The 24,585-nt window shown below is 34.9% G+C and overlaps 1 protein-coding gene and 1 long non-coding RNA gene across 3 annotated transcripts in view; one reads left to right on the forward strand and one right to left on the reverse strand.

The window, feature by feature from the left end:
* LOC112047838 (neuralized-like protein 4) overlaps window positions 1–24,585 on the reverse strand; it is a 58,773-nt gene that overhangs the window by 33,211 nt on the left and 977 nt on the right. Inside the window, exons 1-20 of one of the 2 annotated variants that reach the window (XM_052890721.1) lie at window positions 19,356–19,512; window positions 19,112–19,213; window positions 17,264–17,377; window positions 16,914–17,075; window positions 15,557–15,683; window positions 15,078–15,144; window positions 14,259–14,391; window positions 13,350–13,505; window positions 12,704–12,844; window positions 11,592–11,685; window positions 10,380–10,482; window positions 9,726–9,902; window positions 8,577–8,667; window positions 7,753–7,870; window positions 7,199–7,307; window positions 6,748–6,941; window positions 5,166–5,339; window positions 4,270–4,394; window positions 3,201–3,313; window positions 1,978–2,110 (exon numbers count right to left, since the gene is read on the reverse strand). In XM_052890721.1, coding sequence (XP_052746681.1) covers window positions 1,978–2,110; window positions 3,201–3,313; window positions 4,270–4,394; window positions 5,166–5,339; window positions 6,748–6,941; window positions 7,199–7,307; window positions 7,753–7,870; window positions 8,577–8,667; window positions 9,726–9,902; window positions 10,380–10,482; window positions 11,592–11,685; window positions 12,704–12,844; window positions 13,350–13,505; window positions 14,259–14,391; window positions 15,078–15,144; window positions 15,557–15,683; window positions 16,914–17,075; window positions 17,264–17,377; window positions 19,112–19,156 — 2,376 coding nt within the window. In that variant the 5' untranslated portion in view covers window positions 19,157–19,213; window positions 19,356–19,512. Of the gene's footprint in view, window positions 1–1,977; window positions 2,111–3,200; window positions 3,314–4,269; window positions 4,395–5,165; window positions 5,340–6,747; window positions 6,942–7,198; window positions 7,308–7,752; window positions 7,871–8,576; window positions 8,668–9,725; window positions 9,903–10,379; window positions 10,483–11,591; window positions 11,686–12,703; window positions 12,845–13,349; window positions 13,506–14,258; window positions 14,392–15,077; window positions 15,145–15,556; window positions 15,684–16,913; window positions 17,076–17,263; window positions 17,378–19,111; window positions 19,214–19,355; window positions 19,513–24,585 lie in introns of those variants that run through there. The other variant, XM_052890720.1, reaches the window with a different exon arrangement.
* Window positions 23,270–24,537, forward strand: LOC128199730 (uncharacterized). The gene is made up of 2 exons (XR_008252298.1): window positions 23,270–23,747; window positions 24,120–24,537. It is a non-coding gene; the product is annotated as an uncharacterized LOC128199730 (long non-coding RNA).

Raw genomic sequence — 24,585 nt, forward strand, 5'->3', positions numbered from 1 at the left:
CAATAAAAAAAAACTGATACTTGATGTTTTTATTCTTACACCAAAATACTTAATAATAATCATATTACATAATCGTAAAAATAAAGCACTGACACTTGCTGTAAAACACTGACACTTGGTGTTTGATTCGTACACCAAAATACTTAATAATAATCATATTACATAATCGTAAAAATAAAGCACTGACACTTGCTGTAAAACACTGACACTTGGTGTTTGATTCGTACACCAAAATACTTAATAATAATCATATTACATAATCGTAAAAATAAAGCACTGACACTTGCTGTAAAACACTGACACTTGGTGTTTGATTCGTACACCAAAATACTTAATAATAATCATATTACATAATCGTAAAAATAAAGCACTGACACTTGCTGTAAAACACTGACACTTGGTGTTTGATTCGTACACCAAAATACTTAATAATAATCATATTACATAATCGTAAAAATAAAGCACTGACACTTGCTGTAAAACACTGACACTTGGTGTTTGATTCGTACACCAAAATACTTAATAATAATCATATTACATAATCGTAAAAATAAAGCACTGACACTTGCTGTAAAACACTGACACTTGGTGTTTGATTCGTACACCAAAATACTTAATAATAATCATATTACATAATCGTAAAAATAAAGCACTGACACTTGCTGTAAAACACTGACACTTGGTGTTTGATTCGTACACCAAAATACTTAATAATAATCATATTACATAATAGTAAAAACAAAATAACACTGACACTTGCTGCAAAACACTGACACTTGGTGTTTTGAATCATACACCGAGATACTTAATAATAATCATATTAGATAATCATACAATAAATAAAACCACTTGATGTTTTGAATCGTACACCGAGATACATAACAATTATATTAGATAATCATACACTATATAAAACACTGACACTTGATGTTTTGAATTGTATACCGAGATACATAATAAACATATTAGATAAAAGTAAAATAAAAAAAACACTGACACTTGATGTTTTGAATTGTACACTGAGATATATAATAATCATATTAGATAATCGTACCTGCAATAAAAAAAACACTGACACTTGATGTTTTGAATCGTACACCGAGTTACATAATAATCATATTAGATAATCATACAAATGAAAAAGAAAACACTGACACTTGATGTTTTTATTCACACACCAAAATACTTAATAATAATCATATTACATAGTCGTAAAAACAAAAAAAAACACTGACACTTGATGTTTTGAATTGTACACTGAGATATATAATAATCATATTAGATAATCGTACCTGCAATAAAAAAAACACTGACACTTGATGTTTTGAATCGTACACCGAGTTACATAATAATCATATTAGATAATCATACAAATGAAAAAGAAAACACTGACACTTGATGTTTTTATTCACACACCAAAATACTTAATAATAATCATATTACATAGTCGTAAAAACAAAAAAAAACACTGACACTTGATGTTTTGAATTGTACACTGAGATATATAATAATCATATTAGATAATCGTACCTGCAATAAAAAAAACACTGACACTTGATGTTTTAAATCGTACACAGAGATACTTAATAATAATCATATTAGATAATCATACAATAAATAAAACACTAACACTTGATGTTTTGAATCGTACACTGAGATACTTAATAATAATCATATTAGATGATTGTACAATAAAAAATACATTGACACTTGATATTTTGAATCGTACACCGAGATATATAATAATCGTATTAGATAATCGTAAAATAAAAAAAAAACACTGTTACTTGATGTTTTGAATTGTACACTGAGATACATAATAATCATATTAGATAATCGTAAAAAAAACACTAACACTTGGTGTAAAACACTGAAACTTGATGTTTTGAATCGTACACCGAGATACAAATCGTAAAAAAAAAAAAAAAACCGTAACCGTTTAAGTGAAAATTCTGGCATAAATGTTGGAAAATGTACCTCAAATATTTCGCCTATCGCAAGGTGTGCGGAACTGAAGCACAACGCAGCCAACGGGTCCGGCCTGAGACGCCGCGCGATGGAATAGTCATGCATTAAGCACATATTATCACCACAGTATTCAGAGAAGCTCCTGTAACAATATAATCAATATTAATTTATTTTCATCATGATAATTTCCGGGATAAAAGTTGCTGTATAACCTCTAACTTCCGGTGAACGTCCTATTAAAATCGGTTTGCACATCTTAAAATTAGTTATATTGAGGTCACAGACGGACACTTCAATTTTATTTATATGTATGTATTGATTTTATTCAGTCAGTTACTTGAATTTAATATTTCAGTGGTAAGCCGTGGAAAGCCTGTGAAGAATTACGATGTCCCTATTTATGTGTACGTGGCCACGAACTTTGCAATGTTCGTTGTCGATCTCACTTTCTCAGTTCACTTTGGAATGGACCATGAAACTATGAAAGGGAAGCTGGTATGTATTTGATACAGATAACTATCATCATCATCATCATCATCATCATCATATCAGCCGATGGTCGTCCACTGCAGGACATAGGCCTTTTGTAGGGACTTCCAAACATCACGATACTGAGCCGCCTGCATCCAGCGAATCCCTGCGACTCGCTTGATGTCGTCAGTCCACCTGGTGGGGGGTCGGCCAACACTGCGCTTACTAATCATTTATTTTAAGTAGCCTTAATTTACAAGCATTTTTGAATCGCCTTCTGAAGGCAGAATCTACTATGAAAAGCTGGTGAAAAGTGGCTCTAATATAAACATTACCATCAGTGACGGCCTCCGTGGCGCAGTGGTATGCGCGGTGGATTTACAAGACGGAGGTCCTGGGTTCGATCCCCGGCTGGGCAGATTGAGATTTTCTTAATTTGTCCAGGTCTGGCTGGTGGGTGGCTTCGGCCGTGGCTAGTTACCACCCTACCGGCAAAGACGTACCGCCAAGCGATTTAGCATTCCGGTACGATGCCGTGTAGAAACCAAAAGGGGGTGTGAATTTTCATCCTCCTCCTAACAAGTTAGCCCGCTTCCATCTTAGACTGCATCATCACTTACCATCAGGTGAGATTGTAGTCAAGGGCTAACTTGTAAAGAATATTAAAAAAAAAAAAAAAGTGAGAGCAGATCCCGGGATTTGTGATCTGGGTGGGGTTAAGGCGTGTTGTTGTTGTAGAGCGGTTTTGGAGAAAAACTTACCAGTACGGTGGTGGAGGCGAAGCCAAAGCTCTTGAATTACTTAACAAGGAGTTATCCGAGTTAGTGCAGCCGTTGTAGTTGAAGGCTCGTTCTTCATTCTGCATAATTGTTACCTGAGTCAAAATAGTACATTATTAAAGGGTTGCATTCTTACACCGGATTTACATTTGTCTGACTTTTTTTTTAATTCTTGACAAGTTAGCCCTTGACTACAATCTCACCTGATGGTAAGTGATGATGCAGCCTAAGATGGAAGCGGGCTAACTTGTTAGGAGGAGGTTGAAAATCCACACTCCTTTCGGTATCTACACGACATCGTACCGGGACGCTAAATCGCATGGCGGTACGTCTTTGCCGGTAGGGTGGTAACTAGCCACGGCCGAAGCCTCCCACCAGCCAGACCTGGACCAATTAAGAAAATCTCAATCTGCCCAGCTGGGATTCGAACCCAGGACCTCCGTTTTGTAAATTCACCGCGCATACCACTGCGCCACGGAGGCCGTCAGATGACTTGTCGTGTCGTTACGCATCAGAACAGAATCGGTATCATTCACATCAGAAGACATGTCACAACACATAAGTGTAAACGTTGCCATATAAAATGTATTATACCGATTCTGTTCTGATGCGTCACGACACGACACGTCACAAATATAAATGCGGCTTTAAGAGCAAAATAATAATAAGTATATAAAGTAACGCCATATTCTAATTATGAAATTTAAATATGGCGGAATTCTGTCGGGCGGGCTGACGAATTAAAATGTGATGAACAAACACTAGAATATTGAACTAAAGCTTGGCAAGTTCATTCATAACACTACCGATAACCCGCACGGGCCGGGAGGGTCTAGCGATGCCCCGCGCGCCCGGGTTCACACCCGCGCAGTCATTCCTTCTGCACCGCGCGGACGACTTCACACCCGCGAAATCCTTACCGCCCCGTACAACTTGCCAAGCTATAGTTGTTTGGATGAACAGAAACCTATAATTGCTCTTTATGAAAATTCTAAGAGGTAAGATACCTCTTGGAATGGAAAGTAAACATGCATGAAACATACAAAATTACCTGAGTGCACTGCCCATATAGGTCTACAACTGCATATATGTTCAGGTGCGGGACATACCACGCCTTGCCCATGTCCATCCCATCGAGATAATAATGGAGGCTACGATCTGCGTGCCACATCATCCCTGTGTGAAAGATTTATCACTCATCAATGTTAACATAATCTACACTTTATTTTGAAGTGATATGATTTTTTAGAATTTAAACTATCGTGAGTGTTATTCATATTAATTGAATATGAAACACGGCTATAACCAGTTTGGATCGTGCCGCGTTACAGGAATCAGCTCATGACTAAGGGCCCCGTATGGGTTCGAAACTAGTCAAGCATACTCCGACTTATACCATGTGAGTTTTAGCCGTGTTTCATAATCAATTAATAGAAAAGATTTTGTTGTTTGTTTCCAGCAAATAGACTTCCAAAACTTTTAATAAAGAAAACACATTTTTAAATTAAAATTTGTTATAATTTATTCCTCCAAAAATGAAATATTTTTCCATACAGTGTTGCCTATTTCAATGGCCATTTCCAGCTGGCCTATTCACTAATTTTATCATTATTAATAACCTATTAAAATAAACGTCAAATCAACTGATAAATCTATCGACTGTTTAATATCCAAGAAGGGTTGTCAGTAGGCACCAGATGACATTTGTTAAATAGAATCTCAACTTCTCATATGTTAACTAACATAAAAAATTAAACTGCAGGTCAAATGTGACCGTCTTTGTCGGTAACTATGCCACATAACAGCGTGCAATGACGCAAGGCAAATTAATGTGGCTTGTAATTCAAAATTATTTGAAACACGAAGCGTCGACGCTACGTAACGCAACGCACTAATGGGGCAAAGCTTAGGCCCACCTGGTCTAGCTGGTGTATATGTATAACTTACCAACTCTGCTTCCAACTGTGAGCGTGTCAAGGTCCAGCGGATATCCGCTACGGACGCATTCGCCATCTTTCATCATGGCGGCGCCACTTAAGATGTACGTGTCCCAGTTAAGATCAGTCGCCGTGCCTGCCAAGCCATTTGCCTCGAGATCATCGGGACGAATGGCGGTTACACCTGGACATAGAAATAATATTGTTCATTCGTTATCAACCCATATTTGGCTCACTGCTGAGCTCGAGTCTCGTCTCAGAAAGAGAGAGGTTAGGCCACAATATTCCAACACGCTGGCCCAATGCGGATTGGCAGGCTTCACACACGCAGAGAATTAAGAAAATTCTCTGGTATGCAGGTTTCCTCATAATGGTCACCGTTTGAGACATGTGATATTTAATTTCTTAAAATGCACACAACTGAAAAGTTGAAGGTGCATGCCCCGGACCGGATTCAAACCCATACCCTCTGTATACGAAGGCAAAGGTCATATCCACTGGGCTGTCACGGCTCAACAAGAATGAATAAATAAATATTGACCTGACTTCAAACATACTTAATGTATATCATCGCCCAGCGCAGGATATCAAGGAATCGAAGTCTGCGCATGAGCACTGAACAAGACGAACTCTAACCCTAGGCCAACATGTCTCAATCCCGAAAACAGGCTAAAAGAAATCACCGGGGGAGCAAGATCCCCCGCGTGACCTAGACAAGGTGGCCAAGCCTCGAGGTCATTTGTCTTTAAGAAATATCTCGTTACACGCATGCTAGGCCTTCTATTTAATAGTTTAAAAAAAACTAAAAACACGCTTTTAGCACACACTAAAAATTACTAATATTGGATTTAAGTCACGTGACTATTATTTTCGTATTCCTGACAGCAAACCCTTTCGTTTGATATCCATACAACGGATCATGGGGGTGGATTTCAAACAGCCAGCCATTTTGGGGAGGCCGCCATATTTTATTTGTAATGACATTTCTAACTAGTCATGTATTGTCATCAGAACTCAGAGCGTGTGCGAAATTTCATTCTCATCACAGACCGGGAAGTGAGTCAAATTAAGATTCCAAGATTTTCTTAAATACATAGTTACAAGTAAAGATAAAGATATTAAATAAATAAATATACTTAAATAATACACATCACTATCTAGCCCCAAAGTAAGCATACAGAGTAGCTAGTGTTATGGGTGCTAAGATAGTTGATATTATGATATTAATATACAATTACGTACTACATATAAATACTTATATAATGTATAAATACACACAGACACTGGAAAACACTCATGCTCATCACACAAATATTTTCCAGTTGTGGGAATCGAACCCACGGCCGTGGATGCAGAAAGCAGGGTCACTACCCACTTCGCCACGCGGCCGTCAAATGAAGCTAATATGAAGCTGAAGTGGCAATGGGCAGGCAACATAGTTCGAAGAGCCGAAGACATCAAACAGGTTGCAGGCAGCCGCTGGATGCTGGCGGCTCGAGACCATGCAAGAGTCATATGTCCAGTAGAGGCTGATGATAATGATGAAGCTAATATAAGCGTGTTATAAAGAAAAAAAAAAAAAAACAAGTCACCAATTTCCAAGCTGCCGATCCAGCAGTCCACCATACAGTCGATCCGTAGCTCGAACATGTCGCACTCCCGCAGCGGCCGCGAACTGAAGAGCACCGCGTCGTTGAACTCGGAGTACACCGCCGACCGCGACGCCGTCAGCCGCGTGCGGCTCAGCCTCGCGTTGCGCCCGTGCACCCGGTGGAAGCACATTTCACTGGAAGAATCCCTGGGTTGTTATGACTATACAGGGTGCTGGGGAGTATTTCCCATAATTCTGAGGGGTTTTTTTTTATTCGTTACAAGTTAGCCCTTGACTATAATCTCACTTGATGATATGTTATGATGCAATAAGATTTTACAGCCTCAATAGCTCAACAGTAGGTTAGAGCAGTTGACACAACACAGGCTTACCCTATGAACGACGATAAGTGACTACAGCGCCCTCACTCTTTTGTGTCGCGTTATACTCACGGATAAATTGTAGTGTTCGATTCAGTGGAAAGTGGTGATTCTGGAGAATAGGCAGGCGGTGGAAAGTACGCGTTCACTATCGTAGCTTGTGCCACACGTCCGTACAAATCTGTCAAACGAAAATAATATATAAGAAATACTTTATTGCACACAAATACAAAACAAATGAAATATAAAAAAAAATTGTTATGAACATTGACCTCTTATAATAAAAGGACGCACAATCATGTAGAAAATTTCACTTAATTACTGGCCAATTTTGCTTTAACAGTTATAGAATTATTGGTAAAGATAATTGGACTCATAGGCCTTAATATATTCAATAAAATCCCAAATTCAGTCTTAAGGTTTGAGTTTAAGGTTCAATTTACAAATGCGACTACTTGAATTGAGTGCCAAGAAGTTGTGTTTGGCACTCATTGAGTGGGGACGTTTTTTGGTCGCTGATTGTGCATCCTGTAATATTGGATATAGTAATATTGGATTAAAAAGGGTCTAAGGGCGGATGAAGTCGCGGGCGTTCGCTAGTAAATAATAAATTAATTATTAATTACCAATAATTCCAAACACATGCTCCGGAATATTGAATGCCGCTGGACCTTGATCTACTCCATTAACAAAGAAGTGTAGGATTCCCATATCCTTCCTCATCACCCCGACAGTATCGCCTTCCTTAACATTAAAATAAAGTTTTATTAGTAGTTAATCATCGTCAATATCAGCTTTTTTTAAGGGTCTAAACTCTATACAAAGATTTTATACTATTAATAGTGTCAGATCGAAAGTTCGGTTTCAGCCGAGTTCCGACGGCACTTTCGGTTTCGGCCAAAATTTTGCCGAAACCGAAACTGATTTCGGAAGTAAAACTCTTTCGCTTGCCTAACTTTGTATGTCGCAACGCTTTGATGGAAGTTGTCGTGCGCCGTTCGGATAGCTCTGTATGTAGCAAACAAACTTAGTCAATGCGTTATCGCCCGATGCTAACATTCTTTAGAGGTTATGTTTTCATGGAACTTATTTTTTCTATTCTTCTAAGTACAAATACAAAACAAAGTATTCATTAATGAGATTTTAAATTTTAATATACTATTTTTTCATTTTATGTCCTAATTAATGCAGAATAATGGGTAAATTGCACAAAACTTCAGTATTTTAAAAAAAATTACGCTTGACCACGTGAGTTTTTTTTTTCGGCCGAAACTGAAGCCACGGCCAAATATTCGGTTTCGGTTTCGACCAGAAAACCAGTTTCGGTCGGACTCTAACAATTAGATTACAAGTAAACACTAAATTATTGTGCATGGGTAGCTAAATTCAGATCACTTTTTGCGATAATTATATATAGTATGAAATATGGTTGGGTCCAAATTAAACTTACCACTAATCTAGTGAGATCTCTGACATACTGTGGTATAATTATCGTCGCATCTCTTATTACGTCCTCACCAGACATAAGCCAAGTGCCTGATCTGTAAAAAAATTAATGCTGCATTCATTGACCTCTTATAATAAAAGGACGCACAATCACTTTTTACTTAAAAACTGGCCAATTTTGCTTTGACAGTTTATAAAAATATTCAATAAAATCCCAAATTCAGAGCAAATTCAACCTTCAGCATAGAGTTTGGGTTGAATTTGCAAATGCAACTACTTGAATTGAGTGCCAAGAAGTTGTTTTAGCCCTTTTTGAGTTCATTGAGTAGGGACGTTTTTTGATCGCTAATTGTGCATCCATTTTTAATAGGAGATCGATGGGTGCATTTGAATAAATATATTGGAAATGTGTAACAGTAGCCTCGCGAACTCGCTGCTCAGAAATTAATCAAATGTGCATAAATTTCTATACCAATGATTTTAAACTTATTTCGTGGTTGTTCATTATGAATGTTATTTAAACGGGTACATACCACGATAAAACGACGAGATTTTTATTGTCGATATTTCGACCCAGTTGCATGGATCGTGGTCACGACGGGACTGAAGTTGCGAGATGAGAAGTGAAGTCAGCTGTTAGGGGCAAAATCGATCTACCCTCTTTCTTGTTCTTTTTCTTTTTTCAACGACCTCGCGTTTTTGGCTGTTTAGAATTGTGCAAACCAAGAGGGCGCCGCGACACGCATAATAACAAAAGCGATGTCGTGAGTGTGGTTTGCCTAAACAGCCAAAAACGCGAGGTCGTTGAAAAAAGAAAAAGAACAAGAAAGAGGGTAGATCGATTTTGCCCCTAACAGCTGACTTCACTTCTCATCTCGCAACTTCAGTCCCGTCGTGACCACGATCCATGCAACTGGGTCGAAATATCGACAATAAAAATCTCGTCGTTTTATCGTGGTATGTACCCGTTTAAATAACATTCATAATTTCTATACCTATTGTGAAAAGACAATAAACCTGTGTGTACTATTATCTTGTTTGTGCTTGCACGTAACCCTGTGACGCCCACGAGATAGTACAATGACAATGATGTCTAGAAAAATCTGGAAAGGTAGAGTTTTCTCCGACATTATATATATATATATATACTCACAGTGAAGTGCTCAATTTGAATGGCAATTTGATATCATTTGATGTGTGCTGCGTGACTCCTATTTCAATGCTTCCAGCCCATTTGGGGATGACCAGATCGAGTCGCACTTGGAACAACTCGTTAGTACGCAGCGTTCGGTTCGTCATCACTACGCCGTTGTCGAAGTATTCGAAAGCACTGTAACAATTAAAGTACTGTTTAACCTTACGCATATCACACTAATCACACTAATATTATAAAGGCGAAAGTGTGTGTGTGCGCGTGCGTGTGTGTAGGTGTATAGGTATGTTAAGTGTTAAAAATATTTTTTTGTATATTTAACAACTATGAATTGTAATTCTTTTTGGTGATATTTATTTATTATAAGAATGAAAGATATTTATTCATTTATTTTTTCTGTAAAATGCTGAACGCTAAAATGTAAGAAAAATATTTTGTTTTTATTATACACGACATAAAGAACACAAAAATATAGAGACACATAGTGTATTTAAGAAGTAAAATACAAAAGACTGCCTCAGGGATAGTGTAACTTCCCAACAGGGAAAGAATTTTCGATTCAGTAGCTCTAGAGCCTATTCAAAACATAGAAACAATTATTCAAATCCTTTTTAAAAATAGTAGTATAGATAAATATAAATAAACTATACTCACTTAGGCCTATGAGCAGTCTTACCATCGTTAATAATAATAACATACGAATCACGCAGCGTATGAAATAAAAGGCTATCTTCATCTATCCTCGGTCTAAACCTGCCTGCAAAAAGATACACTTATGAAAGAATTGGTTTTGAGAGACATAATCTTAAGAACTAAATGCTGCTTGGTCTTTAGGCAATGAGAATGTTTACTAGTTTACGCCTTTTTATTAATAACTATTATTTTTAAAATTTACTCCAAAAGTAAAGTTTTATTAAAAACTATTATTTTTAATATTCACTCCAAAAGTATAGTAATTACCAACTCTGTATTTAACGATATTCAAGGAAAACTAAGTCAAAGGATTTAGATTGCTTTCAAGTAAAAAATCGGACATCTTTTAGTTTGATGGGACAATATGACGACACAAAATGGCCGACAGTGTGTTTTGCATTTGAAAAAATATAAAATACACAAGAGTTTTTAAAGTATCTTTTATTAGTAGTAGTCACTATTTTTTATTAAAATTGGTATATTTCGGACACTCCTTATATTTGATTTTTATTATATTAAATTTGATATGAGTCAACTATCGTATTATTAATAAATGTTTAAAGGCACATGGGGCTTAAAAATAGATATAATAGGGTAGTTGACTCATATCAAATTTAATATAAGCAATATTAATTTCGTGTAGTGTACATGGAATAGGGGTCCGAAATATATCGATATCAATTAAAAGTTAAGGGATTTCTTTTAAAACTTAATTTAAATATCACGTATTTTTTAAAATTTTCCAAAAACGTCCATTTTGTCACTCACACACTTGATGTACTGAACGGTGAACTAATTGTTAACAAATATTTTTGTCAAACGCTCCACTTGTATGGGATTTACTATAGTGACGTCATGAAACAGTTGAAATATAGACTGTCATGGCCGACAGGCGTTTTGGCTCTTGTCAAATAACATATTTAAAAACAAAAATTTTCATGTAATCACGAAAAATGCCTCAAAAAAATGTTAAAAATAAACTTTCAGTCTAGTAGAATGATACTGAACTATTTAAGACCATCAACTAGCCTCTGGTAGAGCATGTCATTATAGAATAAGCCTGTGATTTGTTAGGATTTTATAACTTTGTTCTGAGTGATCAAAATTCGATCATAACTTAGAACTTTTATGAAGGTTCTATTGACCATTTTAATAATCGTAGATACCACTTACTTGATGCAGGCAGATCGAGTACAGGTGCAGTGGATACGGAGGGTAGATTCTCAATGTTGTTATCAATTTCATCATTGAGATCCACAATAGATACCTTAAAACACACAATTATTTTTTTTAATAAAATTCAAGAAGTTTTTGATATTTTGTTAGTAGTGGTCCAACCAAACATGCAGTAACTATAGTATGCTCTACACTATTCAAGGTTCAGCTCCCTATTAAGGTTAGTTAAGTGTGTGATACACTGTCAAACACAATTACTATACCATGTTCTTCAAATAGATCAACCTGAGACTATCTCTTAGAACCTTTTGGATTTTTTTTCAAATGATTATTAAACACTATAATGTCGAAAATTAATAGATAAGGTTAATTTTTTTTGGTTGATTTGAGCAGTTCAGTGCCACTTGATGAAGTAGCCAAACAATCTAATCATTAGACCTGTGGTCTATACACCAAATACCTAAACACACAGAAAACCACTCAAATAAACAAGGATTCCAAACAATATCCACTAGTGTCCCAGGGAAAACTGTATGTGAGTCTATCAGACGTCATGTCTTGTTCAACAGTGCTGTGTTAGTCATTATATTTAATAATAGATGACGACGCGGTTCCCATACCCACGTGGTTCCCGTTCCCGTAAAAATACTAATATATAGCCGATAAATGGGCTATTTAACACTGAAAGAATTTACAAATTAGACCAGTACTTCCTAAGATTAGCGCGTTCAAGCAAACAAACAAACAAACTCTTAATAATATTAGTATAGATTTTAGTATATTATATATAATATATATTTGACGGCCGCGTGGCGCAGTGGGTAGTGACCCTGCTTTCTGCATCCACAGCCGTGGGTTCGATTCCCACAACTGGAAAATATTTGTGTAATGAGCATGGGTGTTTTCCAGTGTCTGTGTGTATTTATACATTATATAAGTATTTATGTGTAGTATATAATTGTATATTAATATTATAATATCAACTATCTTAGCACCCATAACACAAGCTACTCTGTATGCTTACTTTGGGGCTAGATAGTGATGTGTATTGTTTAAGTATATTTATTATTTATTACAATTTATTTATTATTAGTATATATGTTGTTTACCTTTACAGTCATCCCGTATAGATCGACCACACCCCATACTTGTTGTTCCACCTTGTCAGTAGCCACACCTTGGTCAATACCATTAATGAAGTAGTGAAGTGTACCATTGGAGTTCCTTATCATGCCTATGGTATCACCCTCCTACAATATAAATATTGAATAAAGATCTATGCCTACAAGATTTCCTACAATTGTAGTTTTAATTTTATTACAAAAAAACGGTTGTCTGTAAAGGTTTACTGACGATAGTTAAACGTGACAACGGCATAAGAAAATACTGATGGAATGGTTGCATTTTTCAAAGGAAAATGTTTGTTTTTCTAAAATATTGTTTAATAATGATAACTTGGTCCCGTGACCTGTCGATAGCAAATGTCATTCTTATACATTTTACAGTTTTCGAAGCGTTAGCGTTTGTAGAAAAATAATCGACATGCCACATGGTTACAGGCCCTGATTATAGTTAAAGTCCTTATCATGAAATAAGTGACCCAGACGCGGCGCTAATGTCTTAATGACGCTCATTGTCATTTGGTAAATGCGGTCTTATTGTCTTTTGGGTAAGGCACTGTCAATTTTAGTTCAGGCTTTACCCGCGGGACTTCTTTTATGAAAAGTACTCTATAAGGCCTTAGTTAAAACTTACCCTTAATTCATCCAGGTTAAAGTTACCATACTCCATACATGTGCCATGCCCATTCAAGAGTACTTTGCATCCAGACAACATTATAGTACCAGTGTCCATATTTGTCATAGTAGATGGAAATCTCATAGTTGCTGGGTTATGAGTAGTTACACCAACCTTAAGAAACAGATTAAGTTGCTGTTTATTCAGAAAAAAAGTTGCTAACATAACTGATTTTGTAATTTCGAAAAGGGCTCATGTCCGACAAATATAAAATATCTAATAACAATGATTTTATTAGATATTTTATATTTTTCCATCATCATTACCAACCCATGTTCGGCTCACTGCTAAGCTTGAGTCTCCTCTCATTCTGAGAGGAGACTCAATCCAACTCAAACAGACCAATAGTCCACCAAATTGGCCCAATATGTTTGCCCAGTGGATACGACCTCTGACTCCGATTCTGGAGGGTGAGAGTTCGAATGCGGTCTGGGGCATGCACCTCAAATTTTCAGTTGTGTGCATTTTAAAAAATTAAATATCACGTGTCTCAAACGATGAAGGAAGAACATCGCCAATCTAATAATTTAGTTTAATTTTAAAATAAATAATTTTAGTAATTTTCGAACGTTAATTGACACCTAAATGTAACGCAATAGTTACTGTTAGAATTTATTCACTGGTTTGGAAAATAATTAGTTTTTGTTTTAATTCCTGGACATTAAAAATTTTCAGTCATGTGCTCTTTTCGAAATTGCATATTTAACTATTTTTAATGATAATAAACTCTGAACTATGAATTGTTATATATGTATATGTAAATTAAATTGGTGTTTTAGTTCAGTTCAATTATTATAATTTTATATTTAAATCTAAAATAGTCAAGCGTCAGGATGTTAAGAAAATAAAAACACTTAACCCTCGTACCTCAATGCTACCACTCCATTTGTCCACAAGTCTATCAATTCGGATCTCAAAAAGCTCATTGTCATAAAGCGGCCTGTGAGTCATTACTACCCCATTGTTGTAGTCATCCAATGGTCGAGCTCTTTCTGCACACCTATTAAAATAATAACGTTTATACTTTATTATCATTACATTAGTATTTAGTAAAAGACGAAGAGAGGATTTGCTTGAGTGTATCAGATGAACATAAAGAAGGACCATATTTGGTAAGAGCTCAACCAGCATGTCAGATGAGGGTTTAGGTTAGGTTAATAGCTAAAAAAATCGGTTGTCTGTAAAGACGGTTTACTGATGATAGTTGAACATGACAACGTCAAGGCTGGCTGCATTTTTCAAAAGAACATTTTAATAACGTATTAAAAAAATAAATTTTAGAAAACTGTTCGTTTTTCTAAAATACTGTTTAATAATCTTCATAGACCAGAATATATTTTATTTCTTGTAAAAAAAGTTGGCAAACCTAGAGCAAGATAAACTTTATTTCTTGTAAAAAAAACTTGGCAACCCTATAGCGAGGGAACGACGCATAACGTTATCTTTTTTCAAGTGTGCAGACGACGTTGTTACGTCAAAAAAAATATTAGCGTAAACTAAATGGCAAGCGTGAAATAAATTAACGGGAGGACTACAAAGGAACATTACTCAGAAGGGTTACAAAGTATTAGACATCCTTTGTATTTCTCTTTTCGAGACAAGACATGACAGTTAATTTTTTTCTTAAGGAAAATAATCTTAAAAGACCAACATAAACATTTTCAACTTTTCATATTTTTGACTTACTTGTTATTAGCAGACAGTTTGACAAGAATGCCGCATCTTGGATGAAACCGTAAACGATCATGGGCCACTGAAAAAATACATTTTGCTATAGATAAGACAATACAAATTCTGATAGATTTTTGGCAGGTTAATTTTTCCTTGGCTAGTGTTTAACATGCTCTATGAGGTAGAGGTGCAGGGTATAACACAAGCAACTTCAGGCTTCTATTGACATTCCCTTTGAATGATAAAACTAAATTCTATATTTAAATCTGACTGGGCTCAAACTCATGAATTACGAGTATACAAATAATTATGTCAACTGGAGTAAAGTCAATAGAAATTTACCCTTTAAAACAAAAAAAAGAATTTTTAAAATCGGTCCATTAATGACGGAATTATCGCTGGACATACATACAGCCGAACATAGAACCTCCTCCTTTTTGAAATTCGGTGAATAAAATAAGAAACCTGATAGTTAGACATATACAGTAACATACCAATAGCACAGGCGTCATCTTCAGGCATAGATACAAAAATATCTAAGTCATCTTTAGGCTGAGATGGTTCAGGAGCTACATCTTCACTTGATGTCAATGTGTCATCATTGTTAGGGTCTTCCTCTATCTGTAATTAAATAACAATTTAGATACCTGTTATATTTTGTTGGCATAATTTATCTCCACTGAATTTCTATTGCTATATAAAATCTAAATACAGGGTGCTCGGGAGTATTTCCCATAACTTCAAGGTGTTGACTGCCACCTATAGGTGCCGAACTGAATAACTATTTTTTTTTCAACTAAAACTAGAAAACTTTTTATGTTAGGTTACAATACAAAGTAATTCAAATAATTCCGACTATCCATGTAGCACACGCCTTTATCTATCCTTACATTTTAAAATACGTAATCGTAGTGCTAAGACTGTGGATATCGACGAGATATTGCAACTGGCACTCCGCACTTCACTAGTAAGCTACTTAATTACATTTATTAATGAATAAGTTTGGCTAGGTCACAATATAAGGATGTGATGTGAAAAGAAGAAGAAGAAGGATGTGATATAAGGGACACAATTTGAGATCCATTTACAATATTCATTTTAGAACACACATTCCTTAGACGTTTTCAATTCATTTTCCATAAAAATATAACCCTAAAGTTATGGGAAATACTCCCGAGCAACCTGTATATCTGTATATATAAAAATATATCTTCGAAATGTATGTGACTGCACAACTTTTGAACAACTCCACCAAATTGGATGATTTTTGGTTTTATGTATTCATTATTAATAGGGCAAGTTTTGGGTCTTTTTGTGGATTTGTACAATTCATAATAATACTTAAAAGAGAGGTAGGGTAGGGTAGGGGATTTTTATGGTAAGGGTTGGTTAGGATTGGGCAAGGGTGGGGTAGGGTTGAGCAGGTATAGGGTAGGGGTAGGGCTAGGGATATGGTTGGGATAGGGTAGGGTGGGAATAGAGTAGAGGTTGGGACAAAGTACACAAAAGTCAAATCGAAGCTTGACCGGGTCCGTTAGTCATTTATATTAGCCATAACATAAAAATTATGCATAATTATCAACTTATACTTCACTACAGAATTTTGCCATAATAAAGTTTAGGGGAAAATTGTCAATAGTTTGCCTGTATCCCAATATATATAATACACCTAAAGTGTTTTCCAGATAGCATGGGTACGGATACAGTTGCCTTATGACGTTCATAATACGTACTATTATGGTGAATCGCGGCAAGCTTTTAAGAGAAACTAATTGTCACCGTACCCATGCTATCTGAAAAACACTATAATATATTAATATTCATTAATGGTATAAAATAAAATCAACATACTTGATCCAAACTGCTTTCCATAATAGTTTGCACACCATTTGTTTGAATGACAGACACCTGCACACATTGACCGTAAAGGTCAATTACAGCAAAAAGTCTTGAAGGCAACTCCCTTGCCGCTGTACCCAAGCATCTCCCATTTATGAAGAACATCAACTCTCCCTACATATGAAAAAAACATATTTTACCACTTAAACCAAAATAACTAACTTTGAATCCACATAATCTATATACAAAAATAAGATATGAGTTATAATCTATTAGAGTTACTGATCTCTAGAATAGTGACCAACCATTAGTACAGTTCAATGTTTTATATAATAATATCATGTCATTGTAAGAAAACCCACCTTGCATGTTCTCATTACTCCAAGGGTATCACCTTCATGAAGAGTATCCAACTCTGGCCCATAAGAATTTATTAAAGTAACTCCATCTTTGACTATTGAACTTCCAGACATTATCTAATAAAATAAAATATAATAAAATTAAATATATTTTATAGTATTTATAGTGCATGTTTTTAATAATAGTGGCGTTAGCCAGACAAGTTTTCCATATTTTTGAAAAGGAGGTCTGCTACTTTCATGCAAGTTGTGATTAGACCATAAAGTGCCGAGGCCACAAATAACCAAATGTTTTATCTATAGCTAGTAATGCTGCAAATCATGTCATAAATTTTTTTATTTTATTAAAGCCGGAGAATATTTATATAATTCATCTTTTGTTGAGGTTGATTTTCATACATATTCATTAATAAACTCTAATCAGGTGCAGAACCTATGATTGAATAGAGACATTAGGCGAATTTGATACTGAGCCTGCTCTGATGAAGTTATTTTGTCTTTTATTTGTAGTCAAACCTTTTTGAGCTCTAGCTATTCAAAGGCTTATTTATAGCTTTGTGCATAATTTGTAGTACTTTATTCATTACTAGTATACTAGAGTACTTCAAATTACTTATTGACGTGAGAAAAGACTCCTATTCAGGAGCATCTGTTGTTCCGATTGCCTCACCACAAGTAGTAAGGCTTTTCAGTGGCTATCCTCCATCAAACTAAATTACTCTGTTCTGGGAGTCATTTGAAAGGCAGGCAGTATTACATCGGAATTCACAAACAAAATTGTCAGCCATTATTTAACACAAATAAATATAGTGTGTTAGTAGCTTAGAAATACTTACAAATGAAATGTAACTTCATCTTTTAGTAACTGTTTGGTGACCCTTTTTTATGCCTTTTACTACACAAACCAGCATTTTTTTCTTTACAAAACGAAAACTATTACAGTAACTAAACATTGATTCCATAGAAACAGTTTTTACAACATCTCAGATCTTTGATTTTTCATCGTTGACAGAGGGGTAACGTCTAGCTAGGCAAGTACTTCTATAATTGGTCTTGAATTTAAAGTTTAAAAGTGCTAGAACCCAAGACCTCAAACAGTACAAAATAAAGGGAAGTATTTTACTGGCATTTTAAAAAATTTGTATTTTATTTATTTTGCTTCCTATTGAATCCTCAATGAACTATTTTTTCATTTATCAACAAGTTCTCAACAATGAAGATTTCTAAGTTCCAATGTGACCGACATCCTTTGTGATATTATCGATTTTGATGTGCTCTTAACTAATTTCTACTATGACAACTCATATCATAACTACACTTGACCTGGCACCTACATTGTTAGTCCATGGTATGCTAATATATTTGTCTCTTTTATAATGAAATTGTGATATTTTTGAATCAAATTTTGTCATCTTCATTTAATTTTCAAAATTGCTAATTTTCAAAATGAAGCTGTCCGTTCAAAAACATTCCCAGTAAAATTAATAAATAACTGCATTATTAAGATATGTAGAGCTCTTTGTGTTTTTTTCATTTGATTGAATTTGAATCAAATATGCCTAATTGTTTTCATTTCATTTAGTCGCTTACGAAATAACGAAAGTTATTTAAACACGTAAAAGTTAAATATTTTCTACAATTACGAGTTGTGTGTTTAGGATGTATAAAAACTTTCTAATTATAGGTATAATATAAGTAAACACAAAATTGTGCATGTTCGTGCTCAATGGAGTAGCTAAAATCGGATCACTTTTTGCGGTGATTTTGTAGGTACGTAACATATCTGTAGGGTAAATAATCATTGCTCTACTTAGTGTATAGAGATGAACTTTACGTCTAGTAGGTACTTACCCAGGCTGTATTCCGAAGTTTGGTGGCCGTCGCGGGCAGTTCCATATATTCAGGATCCAAGGTGGTAACGCCAATTTCCAAGCTGCCATTCCACACATTTACCTTAAATTAAAATAAATTTTATTGCAAAATTATTTTTCATACTACATCACGGAGGTACATCACGCCCAATGTAAATACATGGACATTTAATTTACGACTTCATTCTATTATGATTCTGTATGAAATATTGTTCACTTTTAACCTTTTAAATCAAAACAAATTTCTGAGCCAGCATCACAAAATAAAAATTCAATAACTTCTCGAACAATCCCCAAATTCAAAATGGCCGACGGCAATGGCGCAAATGCGCATTGCTGTTTCAATGATCGTCTATCTTGTCGTCTCTCTCTCTACCTGTAGAGCTGCTGAGCTAGAGAGTAAAGACTCGAGAATAGAGTGGAGCTAAGAATGATGTAAGATGGCGGTCGATTGAGTCTTTAATCTTTGATTGGCCTAGCGGGATGGCTTTTATTCCAAATCCGTAAACGGGAGATAGACAGAGTTTCCCTGAATAAGTTCATTCTCTTTGTATTAATACACCTTATTATGTTTTTCATCGTTTAGTTTATTTATTAATTATTTACATTACTACCTAACCTAAAACAAAAATTATATGTAGTTTGGTCTAAAACAATAAGACCGCCTTTGCAGTTTGCACTTGGCCACTTGCTTGTTTAATTGTGTATGTTTTCTATAATTTTCTTTGTAATTGTTTTTTTGGAAAATAAAGTATAAATAAATAAATAATATTAAGAAAACTAATAAGACGTATCTACTTTACCCTCAGAGCAATTACAACTTCACACCCCACAACACAAACGGCTAAAAAGTTAATTTACCTACTGTTATTAAGTCGTAGTATAACAGTAATATTTAGGTTTGATAATAAAATAAATCGAGTCCCCTCTCATTCTGAGAGGAGACTCGAGCTCAGCAGTGAGCCGAATATGGGTTGATAACGAAGATCAAAAATTAATACTAATAAAATAGATATATCAATCTCCGATATTTACTCATTTATCGATATATCAACAATTAGATACTTTATGGCAGACGACGCGTACGTGGATCTTGTGAGATCAAAAATAGCAAGAAATAGTGTCAAAAAAAGGTCAGAAAGCACTTTAATTACTGTGTGATACATGCATCTATGATTTTAACCATAAAACCTACGATCACAGACATAATATAATGTCAAACGTAGGGATATATATTAAACATATCGATATTTGTATTCAGTAAAAAGCCCAACACTATCGTTTAATATGATTTCGAATTGTAGATAAATAGAAGAAAACGACATTATGAAAGTAGGTATTTATTATTATTGACAAACACATAAACGGAAATTACAACACAATTCACTAATGCAAGAGTCAATATCTCACTTTTCAGCAACTTAACTTAACTTAACGTTAACGTTAACGTCTAATGTGATTCTGATACATCGATTATTATAATCGATCGCCATCGCACAGCACAGGTCCAACAACGTACAACTTTTTCTCATGTTATATCTCTACATAGAATAAAGGCGTCATCTAATATCGGGATTGTTCAAGAACTTAGTAAATTTTTATTTCATTGTCAATTATTATCAAAAAATCGATTATTTAGCAGTTAATTTAAATTGATTTAAAGAACTGAACTATCGACCCAGTACATCGATATATCACCCTGAATTCAAAGTTAATATTCGATGCAGGCGGTTCAAAATCATGATGCTTCTAAGTTCCTACAAAAGACCCATAGAGTAGAATGTATAAAGACCTATGTCCTGCAGTGGATGTCCATCAGCTGATATGATGATGATTCGATTTTATCTATTTTTATTTGAAACTAGCGGACGCCCACGACTTCCAGTAGAGGTTCCATTAAAATTGTTCCAGCCGTTCCAGAAATTTTCTCAGACAAACAGACAGACATCCTGATGGCAATTTTTTTTTAAATGTTTGATTGTGTTTTGGGCAAAGATATTAAATACTGTTAGATGTGTTACTAGCGCAGCTCAAAAAAGAAAATTTATAGTCAACTCAATGTTACTTGTGGTCAACAACGCTCAGCGTTGTAGCCTATTATTCAGATTACTTTTTGTGATGATTTTGTAGGGATGTAACCAATCTATAGTATAAAATTATCATTGGTTTTAGGATCATGTAAATAACTAGCACTTGAGATAACACAGCTATTTCGAAATCACAAACAGACATTACAATTTTATATTCATGTATTGATTGTGTAGAGTATGTAGACAAACATCTTTAAGGTTCTTTTATTTATTTTCTGTGCAACTTATAATTATCATTGTGACTGCTTATAAAACTGTCATTTTGATTCGACTTACTATCGAGTAGACCTAGACATTTACTTGTTAGTAAGCAAGTTTTTGTGATCTCAATCAGAGCCAAACATGTGATTTTCATGACTTTTTAGAGATTTTTTATTTTTAATACTTAGATTATTATCAATTTTTATTTTTGCAACACATACATTTGCATATGATTAGACTTTGATGGGGCTTTGATAACACTTAAAGTTACATACTTACTAGTGGACCCAGTCAAGCTTCGCTTTGACTTATGAGCATTTCTTCCTAATCCTTACCCTACCTTACTCCTACCCAATTCCTACCCTACTCCTACCATAGCTTTACGGTTTAGGGGTTTGAAAAATAGATGTTGGCCGATTCTCAGACCTACTTACTGAATATGCATATAAAATTTCATAAGAATTGGTCAAGCCATTTCAAAGGAGTTTGGGAAGAAATATTGTAACATGAAAATTTTATATATAAGAAGAAAACTATTGATTGTTAATATTATATTTTATTACACACAATAAAGAAACTATACTTAAATATTAATATATAGCTATGTATCTGCATAACCAATCCAGTTACTTTTAGGTGCACTACCACTTCAGAATAAAGTAATATTTGACATACCAAGCAGATGGCCCACTTGGTTCATTCTTGCAACATTATCTAATTTTAGCCTAATACAAATAAATTGTCATATGTATCTATCATAATGTGGAGATAAACAAATGGAACTTAAAACACAGTTAAGACAACAATAGATGTATAAAATCACTGGGATTGAATTATTACATAGCTGAATGAGAGGAAATATCTTAGCATTCGTTGGATTCACCATGCAGGTGCTGGGTCCATTGTGTGGCAGAGAGAAAATCCCTGAGCAGATCTTTGCTTGTGTTGTTTTCCCAAACAAATTTGGTAAGATCCTTAGATATATCATCTATATCTAAGGATCTTACCATCCAACGCTCTATCTAGAGCTTTGGATATCTTTTATAATGAACTGGCTGCCGTTCTAGTGAGGCTAAGGTCTTTAAGCAAGTTATAGTGAGATTTTTAGTAACTAACCATGTAGCCATTTTCAGTTACTTCATTTATTAGGTCATAATATTTATTAACTTTTATACTGTGTTCCTTCGGAATGTTAGCCTCCCAAGGCACAGTAAACTTTATAAGTACTACATGTTTAATTTGTTTTGAAAAAAATATAATGTCTGGTCTAGATCTCGAAATAGCGATATTCTCTGGTTAATATTTTACATATGTATCCATGAACAAAGTCCAATCAGGTGCAGAACCTAGTGTAAATAGGGCTTGCTTGTCTTTATTCATAGTCAATCCTTTTTGACTAAAGACCTTTATCTGTCTTTTTTTTTGAGAACGAAATGTTATAACAAGTATATAACTTTCTTTTGAAAATAAGCTCTTTATATTATAGTAACTTTGAAGAGGTATATAGAAAAAATAAAATATTATGTGTTTTAAAATGTTATTTATAGTTTTTAATAATCACAAATACTTAAGCCTTTAATCTGATATATTACTTATCCCTATATATCTAAAAAACATGATTTTTGTAATTTGTAATTCAAAACAGCGTTTAGTAACATAGGTTTTAGGTTTGATCTGCTTAAAGTATGTCCCGCTGTTCATAGTGTCTCCTGACATAGGCCTTCTCCACTGCACCCTGTCGGCCGCAACTCTGGTCCAGCGTGGCCCAGGGTTAGGCGAGTGTCGTCTTCCCACCTTCTTGTTAGAGGGTCTTGCACCATAACATGTGACCCGTCCAACGCCATTTCAAGTGGTCGATTCTTTTGAGAACATCTTTAAGCTTCGTCCTGTTTTTTATCTCATTTGACGTGATTTTTGTCAGTTAGCCTTACACCCAACATACTTCTTTCCATCGCCCTCTGACACTTAGCTAGCTTTTCTCTGTGATTTAGTGTCAGAGACCAAGTTTCACTTCTGTATGTGATACATGGGAGGATAGATGTACTGTAGGTTCTTCTCTTAATGGTCATACTTATCTATAGGGGCAATTATCTGACCCAAATATGTATACTCTTGTACATACTCAAGCTTATTTACATACAGTACTTTTTTGCTTTTACTGGCTATAGACTGTAGCCAGTAAAAGCAAAAAAGTAGGCCTTTTGTACCATGTACCATTATTTTTTTTCTTTTACTGGTTACAGGTACCATGTACCATTATTTGTATTTGCATTATAATTCACATACAAATGGTAAATGATATGCACTAAAAATTTGACATAAAAAGTAAGTATATTAGTTACTTACGCTATAAGTCAGTACCCCGCAATGACTAAAACGGGCAAAAGACCACTGGGTCACATAATATCTCATAGACCAGCACTCGCACAAAGCCTCACTCCCCACATTTAAGGGAGAGTGACAATACATGAAATCTCAAAGATAATTCCATGAATAATTATTGTCAGGTAAAAAAGTACAGTTCAGTTTACCTGCACATAGACATTTTTAACTGACTTCAAAAAAAGAAGGTTCTCAATACAATGTGCATGTTTTTTTTCCTTTTTTATTTTTCATGTTTGTTACTGCATAACTTCATTGTTTCTTAACCAATTTTAAAAATTCTTTTTTTGTTTGAAAGAGTATATATACTTCCAGATTGGTCCCATTTAATTTTCATGAAAATCAGTTGAGTAATTTTGTGTTACTGAAACAACTACTCTACTATCCGAAGCAAGACCAAGGTCAGAGATGTGGCAGTAACAATTAAGAAGCTTAAGTGGAAGTGGACAGGACACTTCATGCGGGATAAAAGGGATAAGTGGACCAGGGATGTGACAGAGTGGTATCCTAGGATAGGAAAAAGGAAAAGAGGTCGCTCCTGTCAAAGATGGGAGGATGACCTCAGACAGACAGCAGGAGACACATGGAGAAGGAAAGCAAGAGATAGAGATCTATGGAATTGTCTGGAGGAGGCCTATGCCCGAGGGCAAGCTGAAGATAAGAACCTGTGTCAATGATATGTTGCAATAATATTTTGTTTATAAAATTCAGTAATTAAAGGCTTTTATTATTATTATTATTATTATTATTAATTTTGTGTTAAAATGAAAATAATGAAATT

Source organism: Bicyclus anynana, chromosome Z (genome assembly GCF_947172395.1).
Source record: "Bicyclus anynana chromosome Z, ilBicAnyn1.1, whole genome shotgun sequence".
Classification (NCBI taxonomy): Eukaryota; Metazoa; Arthropoda; class Insecta; order Lepidoptera; family Nymphalidae; genus Bicyclus; species Bicyclus anynana.